This window comes from Alexandromys fortis, unplaced genomic scaffold, assembly GCF_014885135.2.
Source record: "Alexandromys fortis isolate MF-2015 unplaced genomic scaffold, M_Fortis_MF-2015_v1.1 scaffold_52, whole genome shotgun sequence".
In the NCBI taxonomy this organism is placed as follows: Eukaryota; Metazoa; Chordata; class Mammalia; order Rodentia; family Cricetidae; genus Alexandromys; species Alexandromys fortis.
This window is the reverse complement of record NW_026067929.1, coordinates 7,741,051-7,761,920: the sequence shown is the minus strand read 5'-3', so window position 1 is coordinate 7,761,920 and position 20,870 is coordinate 7,741,051. Positions and strand designations below refer to the sequence as shown.

The 20,870-nt window shown below is 48.6% G+C and overlaps 1 protein-coding gene across 1 annotated transcript in view; it reads right to left on the bottom strand.

Moving 5' to 3' along the window:
• Nucleotides 1-18,469, bottom strand: part of Otulinl (OTU deubiquitinase with linear linkage specificity like) — a 25,008-nt gene extending 6,539 nt beyond the window's left edge. Inside the window, exons 1-4 of the mRNA XM_050144790.1 lie at nt 18,289-18,469; nt 1,615-1,777; nt 1,497-1,528; nt 1,299-1,390 (exon numbers count right to left, since the gene is read on the bottom strand). Coding sequence (XP_050000747.1) covers nt 1,299-1,390; nt 1,497-1,528; nt 1,615-1,777; nt 18,289-18,343 — 342 coding nt within the window. The 5' untranslated portion in view covers nt 18,344-18,469. The remainder of the gene's footprint in view (nt 1-1,298; nt 1,391-1,496; nt 1,529-1,614; nt 1,778-18,288) is intronic.
• Nucleotides 18,470-20,870: the final 2,401 nt, after the last annotated feature.

Sequence of the window (20,870 nt, the reverse complement as noted above, 5' to 3'; positions counted from 1 at the left end):
AGGCTAGAATCTTCCCGGTAAGCGCACCTTGGGGTGCTTACACACATCATTAGAAATGGGCTAGTCCAGGTGCGAGAACTAGCCTGTAAGGGTTAGAGTTCATGGGCCAAGCAGTTCTTAAATGAATACAGTTTGTGTGTTGTTATTTCGGGCATGAGCTAGCCAAGCGGCCGGGGTGTTGGGGATGCAGCCCTGCTGCTCCTATTTCAACATTGCCGTAATCATCATATCACTATTTTGGGTGTGCATGCACACGCACATGTTAGTGCATATCTGGAAGCCAGATAATGGTTCTCCTGACCCCAGCAGCACACTGACAGCAAGTGCTTTTACCCTGAATCACTTAAGTGTGGCCCTATGGATGGGACTGTAAAGAGGATCTTATGTATGGAGTCTGCCTCATGCTGGTTTAGATGACTCATCTTGGAAAACCAGATTATTTGGGGCTGATAAGGAGTACAATTTAACCACAGTGAAAACAGTAGAGTTTTAAGACTGCGCCAAAGAGTACTTTGGACCTCTCTCTCCTCCCCCACCCCCACCCCAAAGACAGGAGTAGGCAACACTGTTGGGCATATTTGCATTTACCAAGATCATTCCAATGGAACATCCTAAAGCTCCTCAAAGTACTTATGCAGGGTGCCTGACCCCCTCCCAGTGAAGAGTCCCCACAGCACGTGCAGAAGTTAAAAGGCCAGAGATCTGAATACTCATATTTTCTCAAGTTACAGACTTAATTGATTCCTATTCTCAGCGCTATAAACTCTAGGTTGGACCCTGTCCTCGTTAGCTCACCTCTCAGCTTGACTCAACAGCCTAGAGCCTTCTGTGAAGGAGGAACCCACTTGAGGGGATTGGCTACTCTAGACTGGCTTGTGGCCACATCTGTGAGATAGTCTTGATTGACTACTGACATAGAAGGACCTAGCACCGTCCCTAGGTAGGTAAGCTTGAACCAGATGCGGAGAGCAAGCCAGTAAGTAGGGTTCCTCCATGGGTTTTGCTCCAGGTCCTGCTCTGACTTCCCTCAATGATAGACAGTGTCCAGGAAGTCAAATAAACCCTTTCCTCCCCCAAACTGCTTTTGGTCAGACTGTGTTATCAACAGCAGAAAAGCAAGGTAGAACAAGACCTAAAGCCAGCATCTAGCAGCTGCTTGGCTCCGAACTTGGGTTGCAGCTTTAACTGACATGCCATTTGGTGCTGGTGGACCCTTGGGTTTGGCAAAGCTGAACAGAATGCACCCGGATGCCGACAGACACTGCCTGCCTACACCGCCACAAGCAGCCGTACTGTACCTTCCGCATCAGTTTGGCACGCGGCGTTTCTCCTTTCCACTCTCTTGCGCAATAGCTGAGTAGATCTACTTCTGCCTCCACACTGAGGTTTCCTGGGCAAAACAGAAAATACAAGGCAGCTGAAATTGCCCACTCTTCTCCTTTCCCTAGCCTCCTCTGCCCTCAAAAGGAAGAAAACGTATGCACGAAAGTCTTTACTTTTGAATTTTCTCTGCAGATAGCCAATCCACCTGAAAGATAAAGGAAGCAATCACATATAAGAACTCCCTGTAGGGCAAGGGTGTCTTTGAAAAGCCATGATGACAGGATGACCTACCACTTCAGCCGGTGCCCCAGATGTAAATGCAGCCTTCTGAAGTAGCAGAGGGAAGCTGACAGAAGCGACAGCACCATCGTCACAGAGGCCCTTGCAGCTCTCCAGGCAATGCTAACGACTTGGCTTGTAACCAGTATCCAGGAGTGAACTTGGTCACTTCCTACTAAAAAAACAGACATGCCTAACACAGTTACACATTTGCTTTAAGGGACACATGACGCATTGGACAATTTTGCCCCCAAGTGACTATCATTGATTTATACACATTTTTGTGTATGTATGTAGATGTGCATGTTTGTGTGTAAGCAGATGCATGAGTATATGAGGTACAGTTGTGTGTGTGAGTGTGTGGGCACGTGAGTGTGTGTACAATCACTAGCACCGTTCCTTAGGTGTCATCGACCTTCTTTGAGATGTGGTCTCTGACTGATCTTAAGCTCACCTACTAAGTGAGGCCAGCCAGCAAGCCCTATGGATCCACTGGTCTCTGCCTCCTTAATGCTGGGATTACAAGCACACAACATCACAACCAATTGAGAGGCAAAAACTACCAACTGAGATATTCCCTCAGGCCTACATACATGTTTGTTTAGCGCATTCAAACACTAAATCCAAAATTAAAGCATCAAGTAAATTCTCCCATAATCAGCGTCACATAAAACACCTTTTTGTACAAAATTAATAATCTGAAATGGACATAAGGAGCAGGAGCTTCAGAATCCCGAGTGCAAATCCTGTTTCCACCATGGAGTCTGTGTGCTTATGACACCCGACTACCCAGATCTGAGTCGTCTTGACTGTACCACGCAGGTGGCCCTGCGGGGAAGCGGTGAAATGACATTTTGAAGCACAGCACAAGGCGGGCACATGCTCGTTTCTCGCCAAGGATCTCTTGGATCCACTCCAGGCAGGCTCCGGTGACCCGATACCCATTGTTGTTTGGGAGCATCACAGGCCGCATCATCATTTGAGTCACACAGGAGTGAGCCAATCAGCAGAAGCACGGGTACCACTTTCCACATTCGCTGCTTCAGATGCCCACTGTGATGCCTGGTCCAACAAGGCAAAAAACTAAGGGGCAAGGGGCCGGCGGATGGGCTTGCAGTACTCCGTTGTGTCCAGAAGATTTCCGGTCACATTCTGCTTGAGTGTGTGACAAGCTGAAGTACAAATGAGGAAGAGGACTTTTGAACGGTGGCCAAAAACTCTGGGGTTTGTTTTGAAATAATTTCCTCCACAACATATCACTGAGTAAAATTCCATTGACCAACTGCAATAAAACCCTCATCGTCACGGAACCTATGATTCCATCATTTTTGGTCATCTGGATATTTCATGTGTATTTATATTCCCAATAAGGAAAGAATTTACTAACAAATCAGGAAAAATAACCAGGAGCAAATATTAAAATATATTTCCCATTACCTAAAAGAACAATTTAAAAATGCTTATCTGTCTAAAGAAGTTGTTTGGCTGGTCAAATCATTATTTTCGCTATTTCCTCGAAATTTAGCAAACTGTTGTTTAAAAACACAGAGCTGGGGATAGACAGATGGATGGCTCAGTGGTTAAGAGTACACTGCTCAGGCCGGGCGTGGTGGTGCACACCTTTAATCCCAGCACTGGGAGGCAAAGGCAGGCAGATCTCCGTGAGTTCAAGCCAACCTGGTCTACAGAGTGAGTTCCACGTCAGTCAAAGATACACAGAGAATCCCTGTCTCAAAAAAAATACAAAACAAAAAAGAGCATACTGCTCTTTCAGAGGACCCCAGTTCTGAGCACCCCGAAACTCTAGGTTCAGGGGACCCAACACTCTCTTCTGGGCACTACTGACAAGTGTACACACATGACACACATACACATCAATAAAAAAAAAACGGGGCTGTTGAGGTGGCTCAGTGGTTATGAGCAATTTCTGTGATTCCAAGGGTCCTGAGTTTGATTCTCTGCACTCACCTGGAGTAGCTCAGAACCACCTGTAACTTCAGCTTCAAGGAATCTGATGCCTTCCTCTGGCCTCTGTGCACACCTGCACACATGCCCTTTACTCACGCAGATACACATACATACACCCAAGTAAAATAATAAAATAAATCTTAACAACTTAAAGGTCCTAAAAAAGTCTTTTTAATAGAAAGCTATCCTATGTTTAACATTTATAATTTTAGATTGTTACCAATTTAGATGGCTTTCTCCACTGATAATTCTGACACACACAGTTACTTTTAGTAAATTCTTGAATTTACAGGATAGTATTATCTATGAATATATAACATGTGATGGCTGTAAAAATATTTTTTGAAAAAAACAGAACACCACATATGACTTGTATGTAGAGACCGACTCCTTCCTTCTTTCTGACAACATTAGGGGTTGAAGCCAGCGTCTAGAGCATGTTTCCCAACCCTGAGAACACTCTTTGTAATGAATGCCCAGGTCCTTGGCATCGCTGGTCCTGTGTGCTTTGCCTACCGACAAACATCTGGACAGCTCTGCACTCTTTACAAACAATGCCTTGGCAAGCAGTCAGCATTCATTACTCACATCCCCTAAGGAGTCCTGGCGGCTTGTCTTTAAGGATAATTCGAAGAACAAGAAATGCTGGGTCAAGGGATTTGCACACCATCAGTTCTGACAGGTACTGGCTTCCAAAAGAGGTCTGTGAGCACCCTCCCACCACCCTGAGAGGACCCAACGCTGTGAGGACTGCCGGATGGAGGGTGTGTTTCTGAACTAATCCAGAGAACGGAGTTTCTTCGGAATGCACAGGTCCGTCACGTTTCTTTCCCATGGCGGGACTTTGTACAGTATCTGACATCTCTCAGACTGCTACTCATGTGTGTATGTCAGGGGTCAGTGGAGGGCTCACAGCCACTGCAGTGAAGAACAGGTACTGCCCCGACACTGCTCACCTCTCATATGCTATCTGAGGGACCGCCCAGCCCCTTGGGGCATCTCTCCTCAGAATAAGGCCTTTCCTGTCAGCCCACTGAAGATAACTGTTCTTTCTGTGTTTGTTCATACCTTTTCTGTCTCAGTTTCTCTCTCCCTCCCCATCTCCTCCTCCTTACGTCTCTTCCCTCTCCTGTCTCTTTCTCTCCCTTGCCCCGCCCCAGCCTTCTGCCCATATCCTCAAAATGGACCCGACGAGAAGGCAGCTTTCTGAGCACCTTACCAGGAAACAACCTGGACCGCAGGCCTGCACTCCGGGTCTCTCTCGATTCTGTGCACCCACTGCTCAAATTGGAGGGCTTACCACGACAGTTCCACACAGCAACACACTGTGCTACTACAGTATCTATTTTCTCCTGTACCCCCTCTCTCCTTCCCCCCACCCTCCCCTAACAGTCCTCTCTTTCAGATTTTTTCTTTTTTTTTAAATTTTTACATATGAGAGAAAACACACGATACTTTTCTGTTTCTGGCTAATTTCACTTAGCGTGAAGATCTTAGGTTTCATCTATTTACCTGAAAGTAATACGAATCCATTCTTAACATTCCAATATATAAATTCATTAATCGGCTGACCCCATATCTTTCTTAGGTGCTCACATTTTTTTTTGTTAAGTAACTCAGACCAAGAAGCGTGACGGAGCATAATCACGGGGTTCTGGTGTGGGTAGGTGGGAGCCATCCAGAGGTGGGTAGGCTGGAACTCTGCAGGACGGACGGTATGTATGAGGCAGACATGGCTGTACAGCCGTGTAAGGATCCGCACAAGCTGCTCTCTGACCATGTTTTTAGGAGCAGCACTTCTAAGTCAAAAGAGTAGGAAGAATTGTATCTCATTACATCCAAGTGGCTGCGGTGTTATGTATGGATTGCCTTCTTCTTGCCTCTGAGCCCCACAGTGCCACAGAGGAGCCCCAATTCCCCACAGGAACCTCCCTCTACCTCCATCTCTAAGTCAGAAAGAAGAGAGAATTGAACGGGTCCTGGTACGCAGCCAATGTTTTGCACAGGTCTGTGCCTTTTACCATCCCAAGACAGAAGGCATAGACCTGCTGGAGGGCGTGAAGGAAACGTCAGAGAAGGGCTGGCCACAGTATCATTTACACTAAGCACATAACAAACACTACTGCTGTTTTCATTGTGGTTACTCTAACCACCTTTGCTTTGTAGATTAGCGAACTGTTAGGGACAAAAAGATTAAGCAGCCACCTCATGGGAGTTGCCCAATACATGGCAGAGCCAGGAATCAAAGGCAGCGGCCATGTAGTTCTAGTAGCTGCCTGCCTGAGCACTTGGCTGTCCTCCTATCTGTGACCGTAAAGCTGAACGCAGTTTCAAATCAGCACGGGTAGTAGGTACAATTACGGCTGTAGGGGAGAACAATGTACATCCTTTGCTCAGAGCTGGAGAGATGGCCCGGTGGGTAAGGAGCACTGGCTATGCAAGCCTGCGAACCGGAGTTTGAATTCCCAGAACCCACATAGGGATCAGGCACGGTCGCATGTGCCTGTAGCCCCAGCACTGACAAAGCCAGGCAGATACCGTAGCAGGTAATGCTAGCCCACCTAGCCAAAATTGTGAGCTTCAGATTCAGTGAGAGACCTTATCTCAAGAGAATAAAGCAATGATCGACAGAAGACACCTGACAGCCTGCTTTGACTTATGCACATCACACACACACACACACACACACACACACACTGACTTATGCACATCACACACACACGCACAGACCCACACACACTCACACATGCACAGGCACACACACACACCTTTCTCTTGTTTTAGGGTCAATAAATATGTTAAACTAAAAAAAAAAGACAGGAATCAAACAGCCTAACAAGACTGTCAATCAGTATGAGGACAAGTCTGATGAACTCCTACTGAGTCAAACAGCATCTCTCCAAATACAGCAGAGAGGGTAACACTTCAGACGTAAGTTTCAGAGGGCCCCTCTTCCCACCAAAGACAACTCTGCAATCACCACCAACTTCCACCCCTGCCTCAGAGAGGGGTCCTGCTGGGTCGTGAGTGGGATGCAGGAAAGCAAAGGAGAGAGCTCTTTACCTCCACAGACACAGTCATCCCACACCCCACGAGAACAAAGGGAGGGTAGGCAGGGATTGTTCAGCAAAGACAGCTCTGGGAAGTGCGGGACGTGAGAGGAGGCTGGGAAGAAAGACCTTGCCAGGAATTAGGGATCTGACTCTCTTTCATGCCTGTCAAGGGGCAAAAAGCAAAATTCCTTTTTCATACTTTTGTACTGAACCATTGAGCTCCGCAACACACTTCTTTCCCTTTTTCTTTCTTTCTCTCTCTCTCTCTCTCTCTCTCTCTCTCTCCAACCTTTCTTTCTTTTTAATATATTTCCCCAACTGTCAGGATTAAAGTATGTCCCCAACAATCAGGAGAAACGGGCATTAGGCTCCTTGAGGAATTACAGCAGGTATAAATGCCTGACCCTACAGCCTTATCTGCTCACCTTCCACGACAAGAGAGATAACTGGCTGGAACTACAAAAATCACTGGGCTTGGGTGTTTGTTTTGCTTTTGGTGTGTATGCTTGGTAAAATGCTTAAAATTTTCCCCCATTCTCTACAATGTATCAAAGCTGAAGTAATTCAAACATTAAAACAGGAAACCCAAAAGTGGGTGGAAAACACCAAGCCCTGAAAACAAAACTAAAAGACACTGAAGAGCCAGAAACCGAATGAAGATCTGTCTCAACCGCCTGGGGCAGGTCTCCTGGGCGAGTTTAGCAGCAACACTGACTCTTCTAAAGACTTCTAGAGCTGTTCTAGATAATTCTTTGCTTCTAGCTCCCCATGGGCTACAGTCTTCAGTCTTAACTACCTTCCAGTGTTAGGGATTGAACCATGCTAACTACTGAACCACTCATGCTAACCAAACACCACCAATGAGCTGTCCTCAGCTCTCTCCCAATCTTACACAGGACAGTATCAGTACTGTGGCTCTTTCTACACACACCAACACCTCATCTGCATCCAGCTCCATGACCTCCCGGCAGTGGTACATCAAGGGCTACTATCTAGACCAGGGAGAAGTTAGACAATTTGAGCTAGAAGGATAGAAAAGGCAATGGTGTTTTGATGTTTGAGGTAGCAGAGGGACCTCAGGGTACACTCTTCCTGTTTAAAAAACAAAAACTGGGGCGTGTTCTAACACTACACTGAAATTCACAAGCGACAGACACTCTCAACTGTGTTCTGTTGTGGTTGGGAGAAGGCTGTCTTCGTCATTCACTGATACGGTGAGGTTAAGAGACTCTACTTTGTATTGCAGGTGTTAGTTCTGTTCAATTAAGAAAGACCAGCTCTTCTTCTTAGAAAAGCAGGAAAGCCAACAACTATGGGACCCTGCTATTCTCTCCAAGGAAGAGAAGCACTGAGTGGAAGGTTTCTATCTTGAATGTCGTGAGCAGTGAGACACGTAACCTACTCAAGTTGGCAGCAGCCTTCTCACTCTGGAGTCCTGGGAAACTGAAAAGTACCCATAATACACCTGGAAATCATTCCCTGCCTGACTGAGGGAGGGCTGTGTGTGCTGTAAGAACACTGTAAGTCAGAGCTGTCTCGTTTTACTCTTGAGTATCTTACAGAACTGTCAAAAGTGACCTGTCGTCTTAAAGAGAAGTTTAGTTTTCTCACTGTGGTAGGGTTTCGACAGCCCACCAGCAATGAAAACACAAGAGCTGTAGGTGCAGACAGGGTACATCAAAGAGCTTGGAATCGATCCTTTTCTGTGGAATTGTGGAAGTGCGGCACAGCCCAGGAGAGACAACTGACTGCAGAATGGGGTGCATGTGTATCTGTCTGTCTGTCCGTCTGTCTGTCTGTGTGTTCTGGAATCTTGCCTTCTTTCTGTCATTTATTAGATTCAAGATGTTAAGCAAATCACACAGCCTAGACGGCCCTAAACCATGCCCAACGCTTAACACATGGTGATGAATCAAGGCCGCATCAAGATGAAACAGCACTATCCCACCAGTCTTTGTGACCATCTCCCCAGAACCCATGACATAACCAGGGCTTGCCCACCTCTCATCTGGGAACACACTCCTTTCTAGAGGCAGCTACTTTCCTTTTCTGATTATGTCCCTAGTGCTAAGTCTACCCTTATTCTATCGACACAGATTAGGCTGTTCCTACAGATCAGGCAGAGTCCCAACACCTGGACTGCACTGGCAGCGACTCCCATATGCAGACAGATGGACCCTGAAGGAAACCTCCAGGGGGCACAAATGGAGCTGAGAAGGACCCAGGTCAGGCTGGGGAAGGCTTCCTTGGGCTGTGAGTGTGATCTAAGGCCAAAGGATGGAAGAGCTAGCAAGGTAAGGAAAGCAAGGAAGGCCAGCGCAGTTGGCCAGGATCTCAACATTGCTGTGGTTCTCAGTCAATATGTCTAAAGAACGGCCCTGGCAGGTCTGAATTAGGGGCTGACACAGAATCAGGTTTGTGATCACAGCCTGCCATGCTCTTCTTGGAATCATAAAGAGTAAGTCTGATTCCTATCATGGGGTAACTTTCTCTATCTTCCACACAAGTGCAGGGTTAGAATTCTGTTGCATCTCCAAGGCCGGAATCCAGCCAGCACGTTAGGTCTTTCAGGCCTCAGAGCACCCCCAATCCTCTCTCCACACCACCGGTCTGCTCCACACACACTGCAGGACAGGACACTATCCTGTCCACAGTGAGGGTCTCCTCTGTCACACTGCTGGCCTTATACATACACAGGCCTGTGCTATGCACCTACTTTATCTACTAGTCTGAAATCTCCTCTAAGGCTAATGCTGAATCTTTTAACATTCCTTTTTTATTTTATAGAGAAAAGAAGTTTATCATTATTTGTAAGGCTTAAGGATGGCTGGAAATAAACTGTCTGCCTATCATGGGGAGGGGGGCTATGTTCAAACCCCAGTACTGGAAAATAAGAAAAGAAACAAGCAAAACAACAACAACACCAGAGAAGAAGACTACCCCCACTAAGTCCGTATCTCTGCCCAGCCAGCCAGGTGTCAATCAATGCTCCTGAAATGAATGACTGATGATCCAAGGGCAAGGCTTGGCATTGGCTCTCTGCGGAGGGTCCCGTACACAAGGACAGAAGAGGGTACACAGGGAAAGATCACACTGTGAACAAGCTCTGGCTCTTCATTCATAGGAGATCTGCTCACTGGAGCTGTATCACACTCACAGCGGATCTGCTCACTGGAGGGGCTGTCACAATTGCTCACAGATCACTGGAGGAGCTGTCATACTTGCTCACGATCACTGGAGGGGCTGCGTCACACTTGCTCCATTTCTGAGGTGCTCACACTGAAGCCCAGAGAAGATGAACAGAAATAAGAACTTGAACCCCATGTTCTGACTCAGGGAGGTGCCCTTCACCCTAATGACATCACTGTTCTCTTCAGAGACCTAATAACTGAGACTTGCCAAACTCTGCTCCTGATGACATCTGAATTACTGCATCTTGAGACTGGATCATATATTGCACAGCTGCAAACTGTGTGTGATAAATGCCCAAGAGACCATAAATTCCCATTCCGAACTCTGCTGACAATTTAACGTCCTTTGGCTCTATGCCAGAGCTTCATCTTCTGAAAGAAGGGCCAGAGTAGTTCTCAAGAGCCCAGGCGGAGAGACTTCATGGAGGACAAGCGTGACTCCTACCACCTTCTTTCTCTTCGCTCTTTCCCAAGAGGAGGATGTCTAGAAGATTCTCTTGGGATGCTCATCCTTGGCCCTCCTCTCTGTACTGAACTGAACAATCTGTAGAGAGGGAGTCTTCCTAAGAGGAATGCCTGGTGTTTAGGAAGTGAGTCTAGCTGCAGGATAGTGAGAAAGGCCATCCAGACACACGGATTCTGCCAATCTGCCCCTGAGCTGAATTAACGCTTTCCTCCCTCTCCGACATTGGTGCCCAACTTTCCAGTCAGCACACGGGATGGGTTTTCTGCATCATGTGTGCAGGATTCATGCTTTTAGAGCCAGGCAGGGCCCTTTGTTTATCCCTGTTAGGTCTGACGTCACTAGCCTGTGCAGGTCAACTCTCAGGCCTTAATATCAGACTGCGATCTTCTAAGGCAACCATTGGGTGTTGTTGCTAATAGCTCCTAATCCTTCTAAACTGACTTTCCTTTCTCCAGTCTGCTTTTATTCTGGAGCTGGTGTGGGCTGGCATTTTAAAAAATTGATAGATGGATCATCTATTTTGGAAATCTGTCCACTCCTTGTCTTATTGGTAGGAAATATCTACACTGGCGGCCACTGAGTGAGAAACAGAGTCCCACAGACAAGGAGTGGGAAAGGAAAAGAAGGGCGTGTCGACCTGGAACATTCCTACCCAAAGGCCTCAGGAACGGGTTCAGTAACCAAGAATAAGAATACGTGTGCCAGTCAGTGTGACAGCTCGTGGAACACCCAACCACACCCTAGGTAGGTCTAACTGAGAAGCCAAGATCTGCCCCAAGTGGGCTCAATGTGATCCTGAGGATGGCCTCCAAGTAGGAGACCCACGGGCTAGTTCTTCCATCTTTCCCTTCTTCGCCTGTGAACTCGTCCGCCCTCCATACGTCCATGTGTCTGCTCTCCATAGAGAAGCCGGCAACTTCAAAGAAATCCACCAAAGAGAGAGACGCTTCAAAGGGAATCCACCAAACTCCGAGCGGTACTATCCTGTCTACAGAGCAGTGCCATTAGTCACGCTTCAGGGCTTCTTAGAAACGAACTCCTGAGCTCCTCTGCAGCTGAATCTGTGTCCTGTCAGGACAGCTGGGATCTGCATGCACACTGATGTCTCAGGGCACGGTGGTGGAACAGCCAGGCTGGTTTCCCCTGGGGCTGACTTACTGGGCTGTGCCCATTCTTCACTTGACATTCCCAGGCAATTTCAATGTACTGCCAGGGTTGGAAAACAGAGAGAGAGAGAGAGAGAGAGAGAGAGAGAGAGAGAGAGAGAGAGAGAGAGAAGAGAGCGCGCGCGCACAAGGGCTCCCTCCATCCCTGGCCATTTCTGTTCCTTCAAACATACCAGACACTGGTTAAATGCCAAAGGAGAAACAAACCCAAACAACGAGAATCAGCACTGTGCAAGTGCTCTGACCACAGCCGAGGGCAAGTGAGAGGCCCACTCGGCTCACAAGTCAAGAGTTCTTCATGGCAGGAGTTATTCCTGACTGAAAAGGAGCATTTCTAGAACAGTCAGGAGAGAAGATGCACCACTGTTTGGGAGGCCCCACAGCAGGGGCCAACTCACCCCAGTTTTCCTGGGACTCTCCCGGGTTTAGTCCTGAAAGTCCCGTATCTGAGACATACCTGAGTTCCAGGCATGTCAGAATAGATCACCTAGGGCCCCCCCTTCAGTCCATCCTGGCCCCTCCCCCTACATGCCCTTTGAGGCCTCCTAGCACACCCCTACCCCTACTTTGCTTGCATTCTTCCCTCAGTCTGGAACATTTTTCCGTGGCCTAGGTCACACTTTCTTCCAGCTCTCAACTCAAATGTCATTTGTCTGGCGCATTGCCAACCCTTAGCAAACCCACTCTCTTCTGCAAGGCACATGGTGTCCTTGCCAGGCGCGTGCCCATTTGCAGACGTGTTTACGTTCGACGGCCTATCTCCCCACACTGTGGACAACTTAAGGACCCGGACTGTCTGTTTTCTTCATGCTCTAGGTCCAGAGGAGATGGTTAATAAATGCTGGCCGAATGAGCCAGGGCATCTGCGAGTTCAGGATCCAGCACTTAGGTCTCCACGGCACAGCCTAACCAGCTCGCCCTGAGTCTGTTCTCTCCCTTCGCATAAACAGAACATGGAACTTCAATGGGAACCCATGGCTTCTCAGGGGAAAGGCTCATTCCGTCCTCTCTGGACGCTGGCGCAGGTGTGCTGAGTGGACTCCGCACGGAATGCAACGCTCACCTTCCAAACAGAATCACCAGCCAGGCATAGTGGAGAGCACCTGTCATCTCGGCACTTGAGAGTCTGAGGCAGGAGGATCAGGACTTCCAGATTGTCTTTAGCCACATAAAGAGATCACTATTAGTCTGAATTACAGGAAGCCTCATCCCAAAGTGGAGAGAGGGACAGAGAGACAGAGAGAGAGAGCGACAGAGAGAGAAAGAGAGAGAGAGAGCGACAGAGAGAGAGAGAGAGAGAGAGAGAGAGAACGCACACTCAACAAGAATGGCCTATTTTCTCTCTGATACCCGGAATGTAATAAGTGTGATAATTGATGATCCACGTTTCGGTACAAAATGAGACTGTGGGCGTGGAAGCCATGTTCCGTGTAGAAACAGTAGAAAGAACAGATGAAAAACAGAAACACATGGAAAAGAAAAGGCCCTGGACTCCAGACACCACAGAACCTATCCTAGCCATGGAGAGCTAGCTACCTCTGACCTCCAACATAGAAAAAGATATGTCTTCAATCATCTGGTGGTGTTCTGTGATCCCGCTACACCTAAGCCTGGCCTGGTGGTCCCTTCTGGCTTGGAATGTGTATGTCAGAAGCGTGAGTCACCAGCGTGTTTCTCTTCCTTTAATAATACACCCCGTGTAAATCCAAAGCGGGAAGTGAGAACGTGAAGTGGTCACCTAGCAGGTTTTGCTGTAGTGGGATGAGGAGGGAGCTGGGCATCTGGCCCGATGGAGCCCAGTGCCCTGGACCTCAGCTTCTCGCCCCACCCCTGCCCTGTGAACAGGCCTCCAGATGCCAGCCTATTACCCACCACCTCCCCTCCTCCAGAGAGCCCTTCCTTTCAGCGTGCTTGCCAATTGTGCTAGACAGATAATCACGCTGGCACACAGGCATGGGTTTTTAAACAGCTGGGAACTAACTCACCTTCAACTAAGCACAAAGCATTATTCAAAGCTAGCTCCACGAGGATGCCGTGGGTGTGGATTGAAGACCCATCCAATAACCAGCTGTACTGATTGCACTAGTTCTGATGAAGGGTCCTGTGCACACGGAGAGGGGGTAAGAAGAGGAACCGCTGCCAGTGAGGTTTGTCTGGGAGAAGCCACCGGGACGGGAAAGAAAACAAAGAGTAGAAAAGGCAGGCGACAGTCTTCTACTGTAGACATCAGCTAAGTGACCAAACTCGTGCCGAACAAATATTTAAAATACAAAATAGATGAATATACCTTGGATAAATCATGATGTAAACTCTTTCGGTTGAAGTGATTTTTAACTTCCTGCTTAGAGGAAGGGATGCCCATGCCAGAGTCCTACACAGTCTCAGGTCCGGGACGAAGGGACTCGGTATTTGTATTTTTCAGTCCATTCATTATAATTTCCATTCTAAGGTACGCAGTCCACCTACTCTCTGGCTGCCCTAGCAAACACCGAGCAAAACGACACCCAGCCGACACTGCTGCCATCTGCACTCCACGCCGCACTTCGTATGGAGCTGGGGGCTGACTGCATTTAGCCCCGGCCATCTCTTCCACTTCCTCTTTCCTATGGCCATTCTGCTGGGGTCAGCATGTAACCCACCCAAGTGGCCAATTCGGGGCACTGTTTTCCTGTATCTTCACACAGCCCGAAGGTCAGCCGAGGTTTCCTCGTCACAGATCGTTAATCTATTCTCTCAGTATACCAGGTGCTGTCCTAAGACTGAAGCCTCTCAGCGCCAGGCAAGGATTTAGTTCGCTTCCGTTAAACCTGGGGACTACACAGTGCGGGAAGCGCTCTAGCGCTGGCCTAGACAGCAAACAAGCCTAGTGACTTTCCACCACCAGCTCCAGGGCCACCCACAGTCGCACACCATTCAGAAACCGGCACGGATCCAAGAAAGTTGTCGTACCTCCACCGAGGACAGGGAGTTTATGTCCACAATGATGGGACATCAGTTACTCTTCTCTTTCTCTCTGCCTCCCCTGCCCCCGCGTGTTTGCATGTATGAATGTGTGCGTGCATGAGTGTGTGAGCATGTGTGTGTGTATGTAGGCCACATCTGACATCAGGTGCCTTTTTTTTTTCAGGTGCTTTTCTGAGTCAAGCTTGGGGACTCGCCTCGCCTACATGAATTCCCAGGACTCAACTAGCCTGCATGCCCAGTAAGCCCCAGGATCCTCCTAGCTCTGTCTCCTCAGCACCAAGATTACAGACACACACCACGCTCCTGGCTTTTGAGTGTGGATGCTTTAAACCCAGAGTCAGGTCCATGGCATGCATGGCAACACTTACCAACCGAGTTTCCTCCCAGCTCCCTCAGCCCTTGACTTTTAGTGAGAGTCCTCTCCTGTGTCAGTTGTGGGTGGGGCTTTCTAGAGAAAGCTCTGCAGTCACGTGGTTAAGATAACAGTGAAAGATTTACTATGAAATTCATCATTTAGAAACATATCAGCCATAATATTTTATGTTCTGTACTTCCTGGAATTTTTATTTCCTAGGAATCCTGGCAACAGCGACGGCAGATGGTGTTCCCTCATCTCTTGGAGATAAACATAAACTTTTTACCATCTTTTTCATGTAAACGCAATGCCACCGATTAAACAGGAAAGTTGTTGGTTGCTTCTTAAATCGACTATGTCTGGAACAAAAAGGTACTGGAAAAACAAGAACACACAGAAAAACCTTCCTGCTAATTTGCTATGAAGAAGATTCAGTCTTCCATGAAATTAATCGCAACCAAATAAATGGACACAGAAATCCAATTATTTTTGAGACAGGGTCTCACCATGTAACCCTGGCTAGCCTGGAACTTGCTATGTAGACGAGGCTGGCCTTGGTCTTGTGAAGATCCACTTGCCTCCGACTCCAATTGCTGGGATTAAAGATGTGTTGCACCATGCTGGGCACAACCTTGATTTTTGAAAACAGATTATCTAAGTAACTGTACATTCATTAGCTGAGCCATGAGGACATGGAGAAAGGAGAACCCCCAGGTGAACCCCTGAAAGTTGGGGGCTTGCAGTAGCCATAAGGAAAGAGCCATATAGCTAGCAGAAGCTTGGAAGAGAAAAGTTTTACCGTCTTTCCTTCTCCTGTACACCCCACAAGTCACCTCAGTCAACAAAGCTGTATAACAATGACAACTAAGCCTTTTTTTCTGAGAACAGCTTCAGGGTGCTGAAGAGGCCCTAGGACCTGCAGGGCCTGCTTAGGTAGACGCCAGGACTGTTTCAGAAACGGACCAGGCAGAGGATGGGTAAGAATCTGTCATAAGTAGAGACCTGAGGTTTGCAGGCACTCGTCAGAACAGGCACCCATCCTCAGCAGATCCCATGGATGAGAGGTGCCTGGACACCATGGGCATCGCTCGTCACTTGGTTGATCACTTCCAGTTTGCCTCTCTCCGTGAACACAGGCCAGCTCACATCTGAACCCACTCACCTGCCCCGTGACGGCCTGTGACCACCCACGGAAGCAGGCTATCTAGGGTGGGCATGAAACAGCTGCTTCATGGACAAGGTCAGTCGCTGACGAAGGGCTGGGGCATGAGGAAACCCAGGATATTTGGGATACACCTTTTAATTGTCAGAATAGTCCAGGTATGAGGTGGGGGCCTCATGTGAAGCGGTTTCTTAACCCAGGGATAAACAATAAGCAACTAAACAACAGACATCGAGGACGACAGTGATAACAGAAGTACTGAGCATGAGCGGTCTACCCTGAGCCACACACAACCAGAACAACACTGCATGAGTAAGTGGCTCCAACACACAAGGGGTAGCAAAACAAATACTAGCCATTATTGTCCTAATTTTAGTTTAGATTTAGAACACTTCCCTTAGACAAAAATCTTCCTTACGATAGCAATATAATACAAATACTAACAAGCAAAGCTGTTTCCAGTGTGGCTGGAATGTGAGACCTGGCTCGTGGGCTTCCCCCATTCCACACTGGGCATTCTGTCTCTCAAGCCCAACCCTGGGATCCATCTGAGTAGCCCCTTAGAACACAACCAAGAACAAGGACTTTGCCAGTCAACTTAGAGACAGTGTGGGTGACATGCAACAGCATCTCAACCCCTCCACCAGTTAAGGACCATGAAGCATGAGCATCGGAGGTGACTGCAGGGAAAACACATCCTCCTTAAACCCAGAGGTTTGCGGAAGATGCTGAAAGATGAGCTTGTTTTACTGCGCCATCGGATGGATGCTCCCAACAGGTGACCGTGCCTCCTCTGAGCTTGGGAGCACTGGATAATGTGACCTTCAAGATGCGCCATCCTCTGACATTCTAGCAGTGTCCTTCCAGTTACACTGTGCAGAGTCATGTGTCCTCCGACTTTCAGCAGTTTAAAAGGACTACCCTAAGCCTCTTTTCAATCTCTGACAGGTCTGTGGGCTTTCTTCTGTTGTCTCTTTGGTTTCTATCAAGGGTTGCTTATCTTAAAAGCCAATCTGGGTCTCTCTTTTAGCAGAGTTAAGAGGTAGAGTAAAAGGCTGTCTCCGTCTCAGCAAGCGACTCTAAAACCACTGTCTTCCCTCCCCCAATGGAACCAGCAAAGATGAGCTTCTATGCTTCTCCATAGTTATTTGAAGGGAAACGTTTTTCCATAATCTGATCCTTGAATCTCACCTTCTGCAAACATACTGCAGACACCACAGACTGGAACAAATGGAAGGACTCTCTCCCTGGCCTCCCGGCACCAACACACCTTAAACTCGGCGCAGAAAGAGGAAAAATTCTTGGTGGTTCTGTTAAGCTACAGTAGGCATTTTTCAGCCTCACCAGCTCTTTCTAGCTGTGTCCTTACCTCTGTTTCCAACTTTCCTGTCTCTGCCAAACTAAGGCAGGGAGAAGGGAAGAAAGGAACGAAATTAAGATGTTCAACTGGATACACCCACAGGAAATATTTGGCTAATTCTATAATAACCCGAGGAGCACAGAGGTAAAAAAGAAATGAGTTCACTCTCCAAACTTTTGAGGGAAGAGGTAAGCCAATCACAGACTGCTAGCTGGGAGAGGCCATAGGTGTTAACTTATCGGGCACACTCATTTCACGAATGACTGAGTGTCCTGAATAGCTGTTAACTCCCACCTAGATACTCTAGGATGGACTGACGTTCCTTGCCTAGAGCAGTGTTGTGTCCACCACACTCAACACCGTTGCTGTGTCAGTTAGGAACACCTGCTGGGGCCCAGGATGGCAATGAAGACGCATTCCTGGTGTCCAACAACCCCACAAATGCACCCAATGCGAGAACACACGCTGTTCGGCTTCCCTACCAGGCTCACACTCTTGATGTGGTAGAGAGAAAAATACAGAATCTGGCATATGGCCCATCATTTCCCCTGACTTCGACAACTCGGTCACCGACACAGCTGAGGGATGGGCAGGAAAAACACCCTTCACCTCTAAAGTCTTTGGAGCGAAGACCACAATCACCCAGTGGCGTAGAGGCCAGAGCCGCTAGAGCGACCTGCTGCCATCCTGTCCCCTTGGTACGCTCTTTAAGTCATGGAGTGTTTTCTGCGGTTTACAAGTCTGGCTGTTGTCAAGGTGTGGGCCACATCCTCTGCAAGGCGCGAACCCCGGTAGCTTAGTTTACAACAAAGTCAGTTCTCCCCAAGAACACCAGCCGGCAGACCCCGCCTCTCTCGGGTTCCTGGGGGCTCAGCTACAACCCACGCCGCCACGCGCGAAGGTGCAGCCGCCCCCGCTCCGTAAGCACTTGGGGTACCCTTCGCCCTCCCTCGCCGCCGCGACACCCTCCGGAGACCGTGCCCACCCACACCGGCGCCCACCTGCGGGGGTCCGGGCGCGCTCCCGCTCCCGCGGCGGGCTCCTCGGCGCCTCCATGCGGGCCGCGCGCCTCCACCCGCGCGCACCCTCCGCCCCGGGTACAGCCCGGAGCCCCGCTGGCTTCCCCGTCGCCGCGATCGCGAGCTCAGCCGCGGAGACAGCGGTCCGTGCTCCCGCCCACGAGCGCAGACTGACGTGCACCGCGGCCAGTCAGAAGCTGGGGAGGGCCCTGGGGGCGGGGCCTCCGTGCGAGGTCGGAGAGGAGGGCGTGGGGGCGTGGGGGCGTGGGGGCGTGGAGAGCTCCGAGGCCCAGTCACTCGCTGGCGGGGCTCGGCTCAACCCCCGGGGCTTCTCCGGGCACACCAGGGCTCCGGGCATACCCGGGGCGGTCCACCTGCTCGGATCCCGAGCTCTGCACTGAAGCCAGCGAACTTGGAGGCTGATGGGGTCGAGGGATCGACGGCCCACGCCCGCCCAGGACACCTTGGTGCCTCGGTTCTCTGCTCGCCAAGGAACAAACCTGCTCTGTCTGCGCCAGAGAGCGAGAGAATGGAATCCAGAAGCTTCTGCCCGTCCCAGGGGCCTATTCCACTACGTGGGGGCAGGCTTCCTCGCCTTTCTCTGTGGGTCAGCAGAACCGGCTAGTGCGTGCTTGAAACTGTTTAGGGATGGAACAAGGGCATACTTGACACAAAGAGGTTCTGTAAAATAATTTCTTAAAAGTTAAAAAAAAGAAAGAAACGCTAGCAGAAGTAAATGACCCAGCAAGAAATAGATGATTGTTTTGCTCTTCATTCCCTAATTTGATGGACCTCCCACTGTGTGTTTTGTTTTGTTGTTGTTTTTTTCTTGTCCCCAGAAGAAAAAGGAAGAAAATCAAAATCCCGATGAACACTTCCCTTTTCTCGAGAGTAAATGGATTCCAGATACAAACAGTTTTGCATGTGGAATATTCTGGCAGTCTCTGGGAAAATAAGCTCCATAACTAAAGAAAGATGTGGAAACAGCCTGGAATTTTCTTTTTGAGTTCAATAGCCTTGGGGCAATGTCAACAAGTTATTGAAACGTCGCAAGCGTTTCTGAGCCGCAGAACAAAGGATGAGGGAGAGGATCATGTCCTCCAATTTAGTCACGCCTGTGAAATCCCTGTCAGACCAACAGCCGGTGACACAATGCCAGGCAATTAAGAGAGCTGGCACGGGACATGTGTTCTGAGTGTGCATTTTGCTCGTGGAATTGGTAGAGTTTCCACGGCTTACTGAGGCCCGTCAAGTGCTGGTGCAGAATTCAATCTAAGGTCTGACCTCAGTCACTCACACGTTTTCTAGCACGGGATTCACAGAAGGCAGTAAAAATGTTCCCAAGCTTGCTGTGTGTTTAGAATGGGGAAAGAAAAATCTCTTGCCCAATTCAGATATTAGACATCAAGGAGGGTGGTTTTCTGCAGCTGTAAACCATCCCTTGCGTGTATAGGGGCACACTACTCACACAAAATTAATGACTGAAGACCGTTGGGCCTTTTAAACCTAAACAACGTTATGAGCAGCGACCAGAACAAATTGCCTGTTCTAGAAACTGAAAGAACCGAGTCTAACTTCTTGTGGTATAATAAAATTTACTGGAGTTCCTCTACAAAACAAATTAGCCAGCCAGTCTCCCACCCTCCTGCTGCAAAATAGTCTTTATGAGCACTGCTGTTTAGACTGGCCTAAAATCCCTTCACTTAATCCACACTTAAGATTTCATGGTTGTCGCCAAAGTCCTTTGTGTTCCCCAAGCAGAGTGGGCGGTCTCGTAGGGCAGGGCTTGAAGAGCTGAAGCCCCAGCTAGACCACCAGGCTTGCCTGAACACTGGCTGTATGATCTTCATAAACTAACCAGTTTTGTGCATCGGTTTCCTTGCCTATAAAATGGGTCCCATAAGACTGTTTTGCGGGTTTTCCCCCCCACAGGAATTGAATGTGTACAAACCTGTTGGAATAATACTTCACATATAATTACCATATTAACATTAAAGCTAATAAACATACAGATGTCTGACTGGCTTTCTGCTCTACCTTTGTGTGATTTACTATGCTTTAGCAATGAGGTTGGCTGGGCTGTTTTGTTTTTTTGGGGGGGGCGGTGTTTGGTTGTTTTAAAGAGATTATGTACTCTTGTAGGATAGAAAGCTGGTCAAGAATTCCTAGCACTGAGATCAGAACTTGCTAAAGATTTAGATCAGTCAAAACTTCACATCCACAGGCTCCACTCAGATACCCTCACATACCCAGTCATCAAATGTCCACCTGAGAGTGCCCTCCAGCTGAGACGGTGCCAAGAGCTACGCTCAGGGACACTAACCGTTCCCCGGAGGGGTCAGAATGAATGGCCAGAGCAAAGGCTGTGCAGAATAGCTGCAGGATGGCTGGGCCCAAAGAAGAAGAGGGAGGGGAGGAGAGAGAGCAAGCAAGGGAGCCTGGACAGAAGTTCCCAACAGCTACCTCATTGGAATGATTGTTTTCATGACCATTTGGATCCTGAAAACCGAATGTGAATGTCCAGGACCATTGAAGACGTTGCCAAATGTACTTTCCATTGTTAT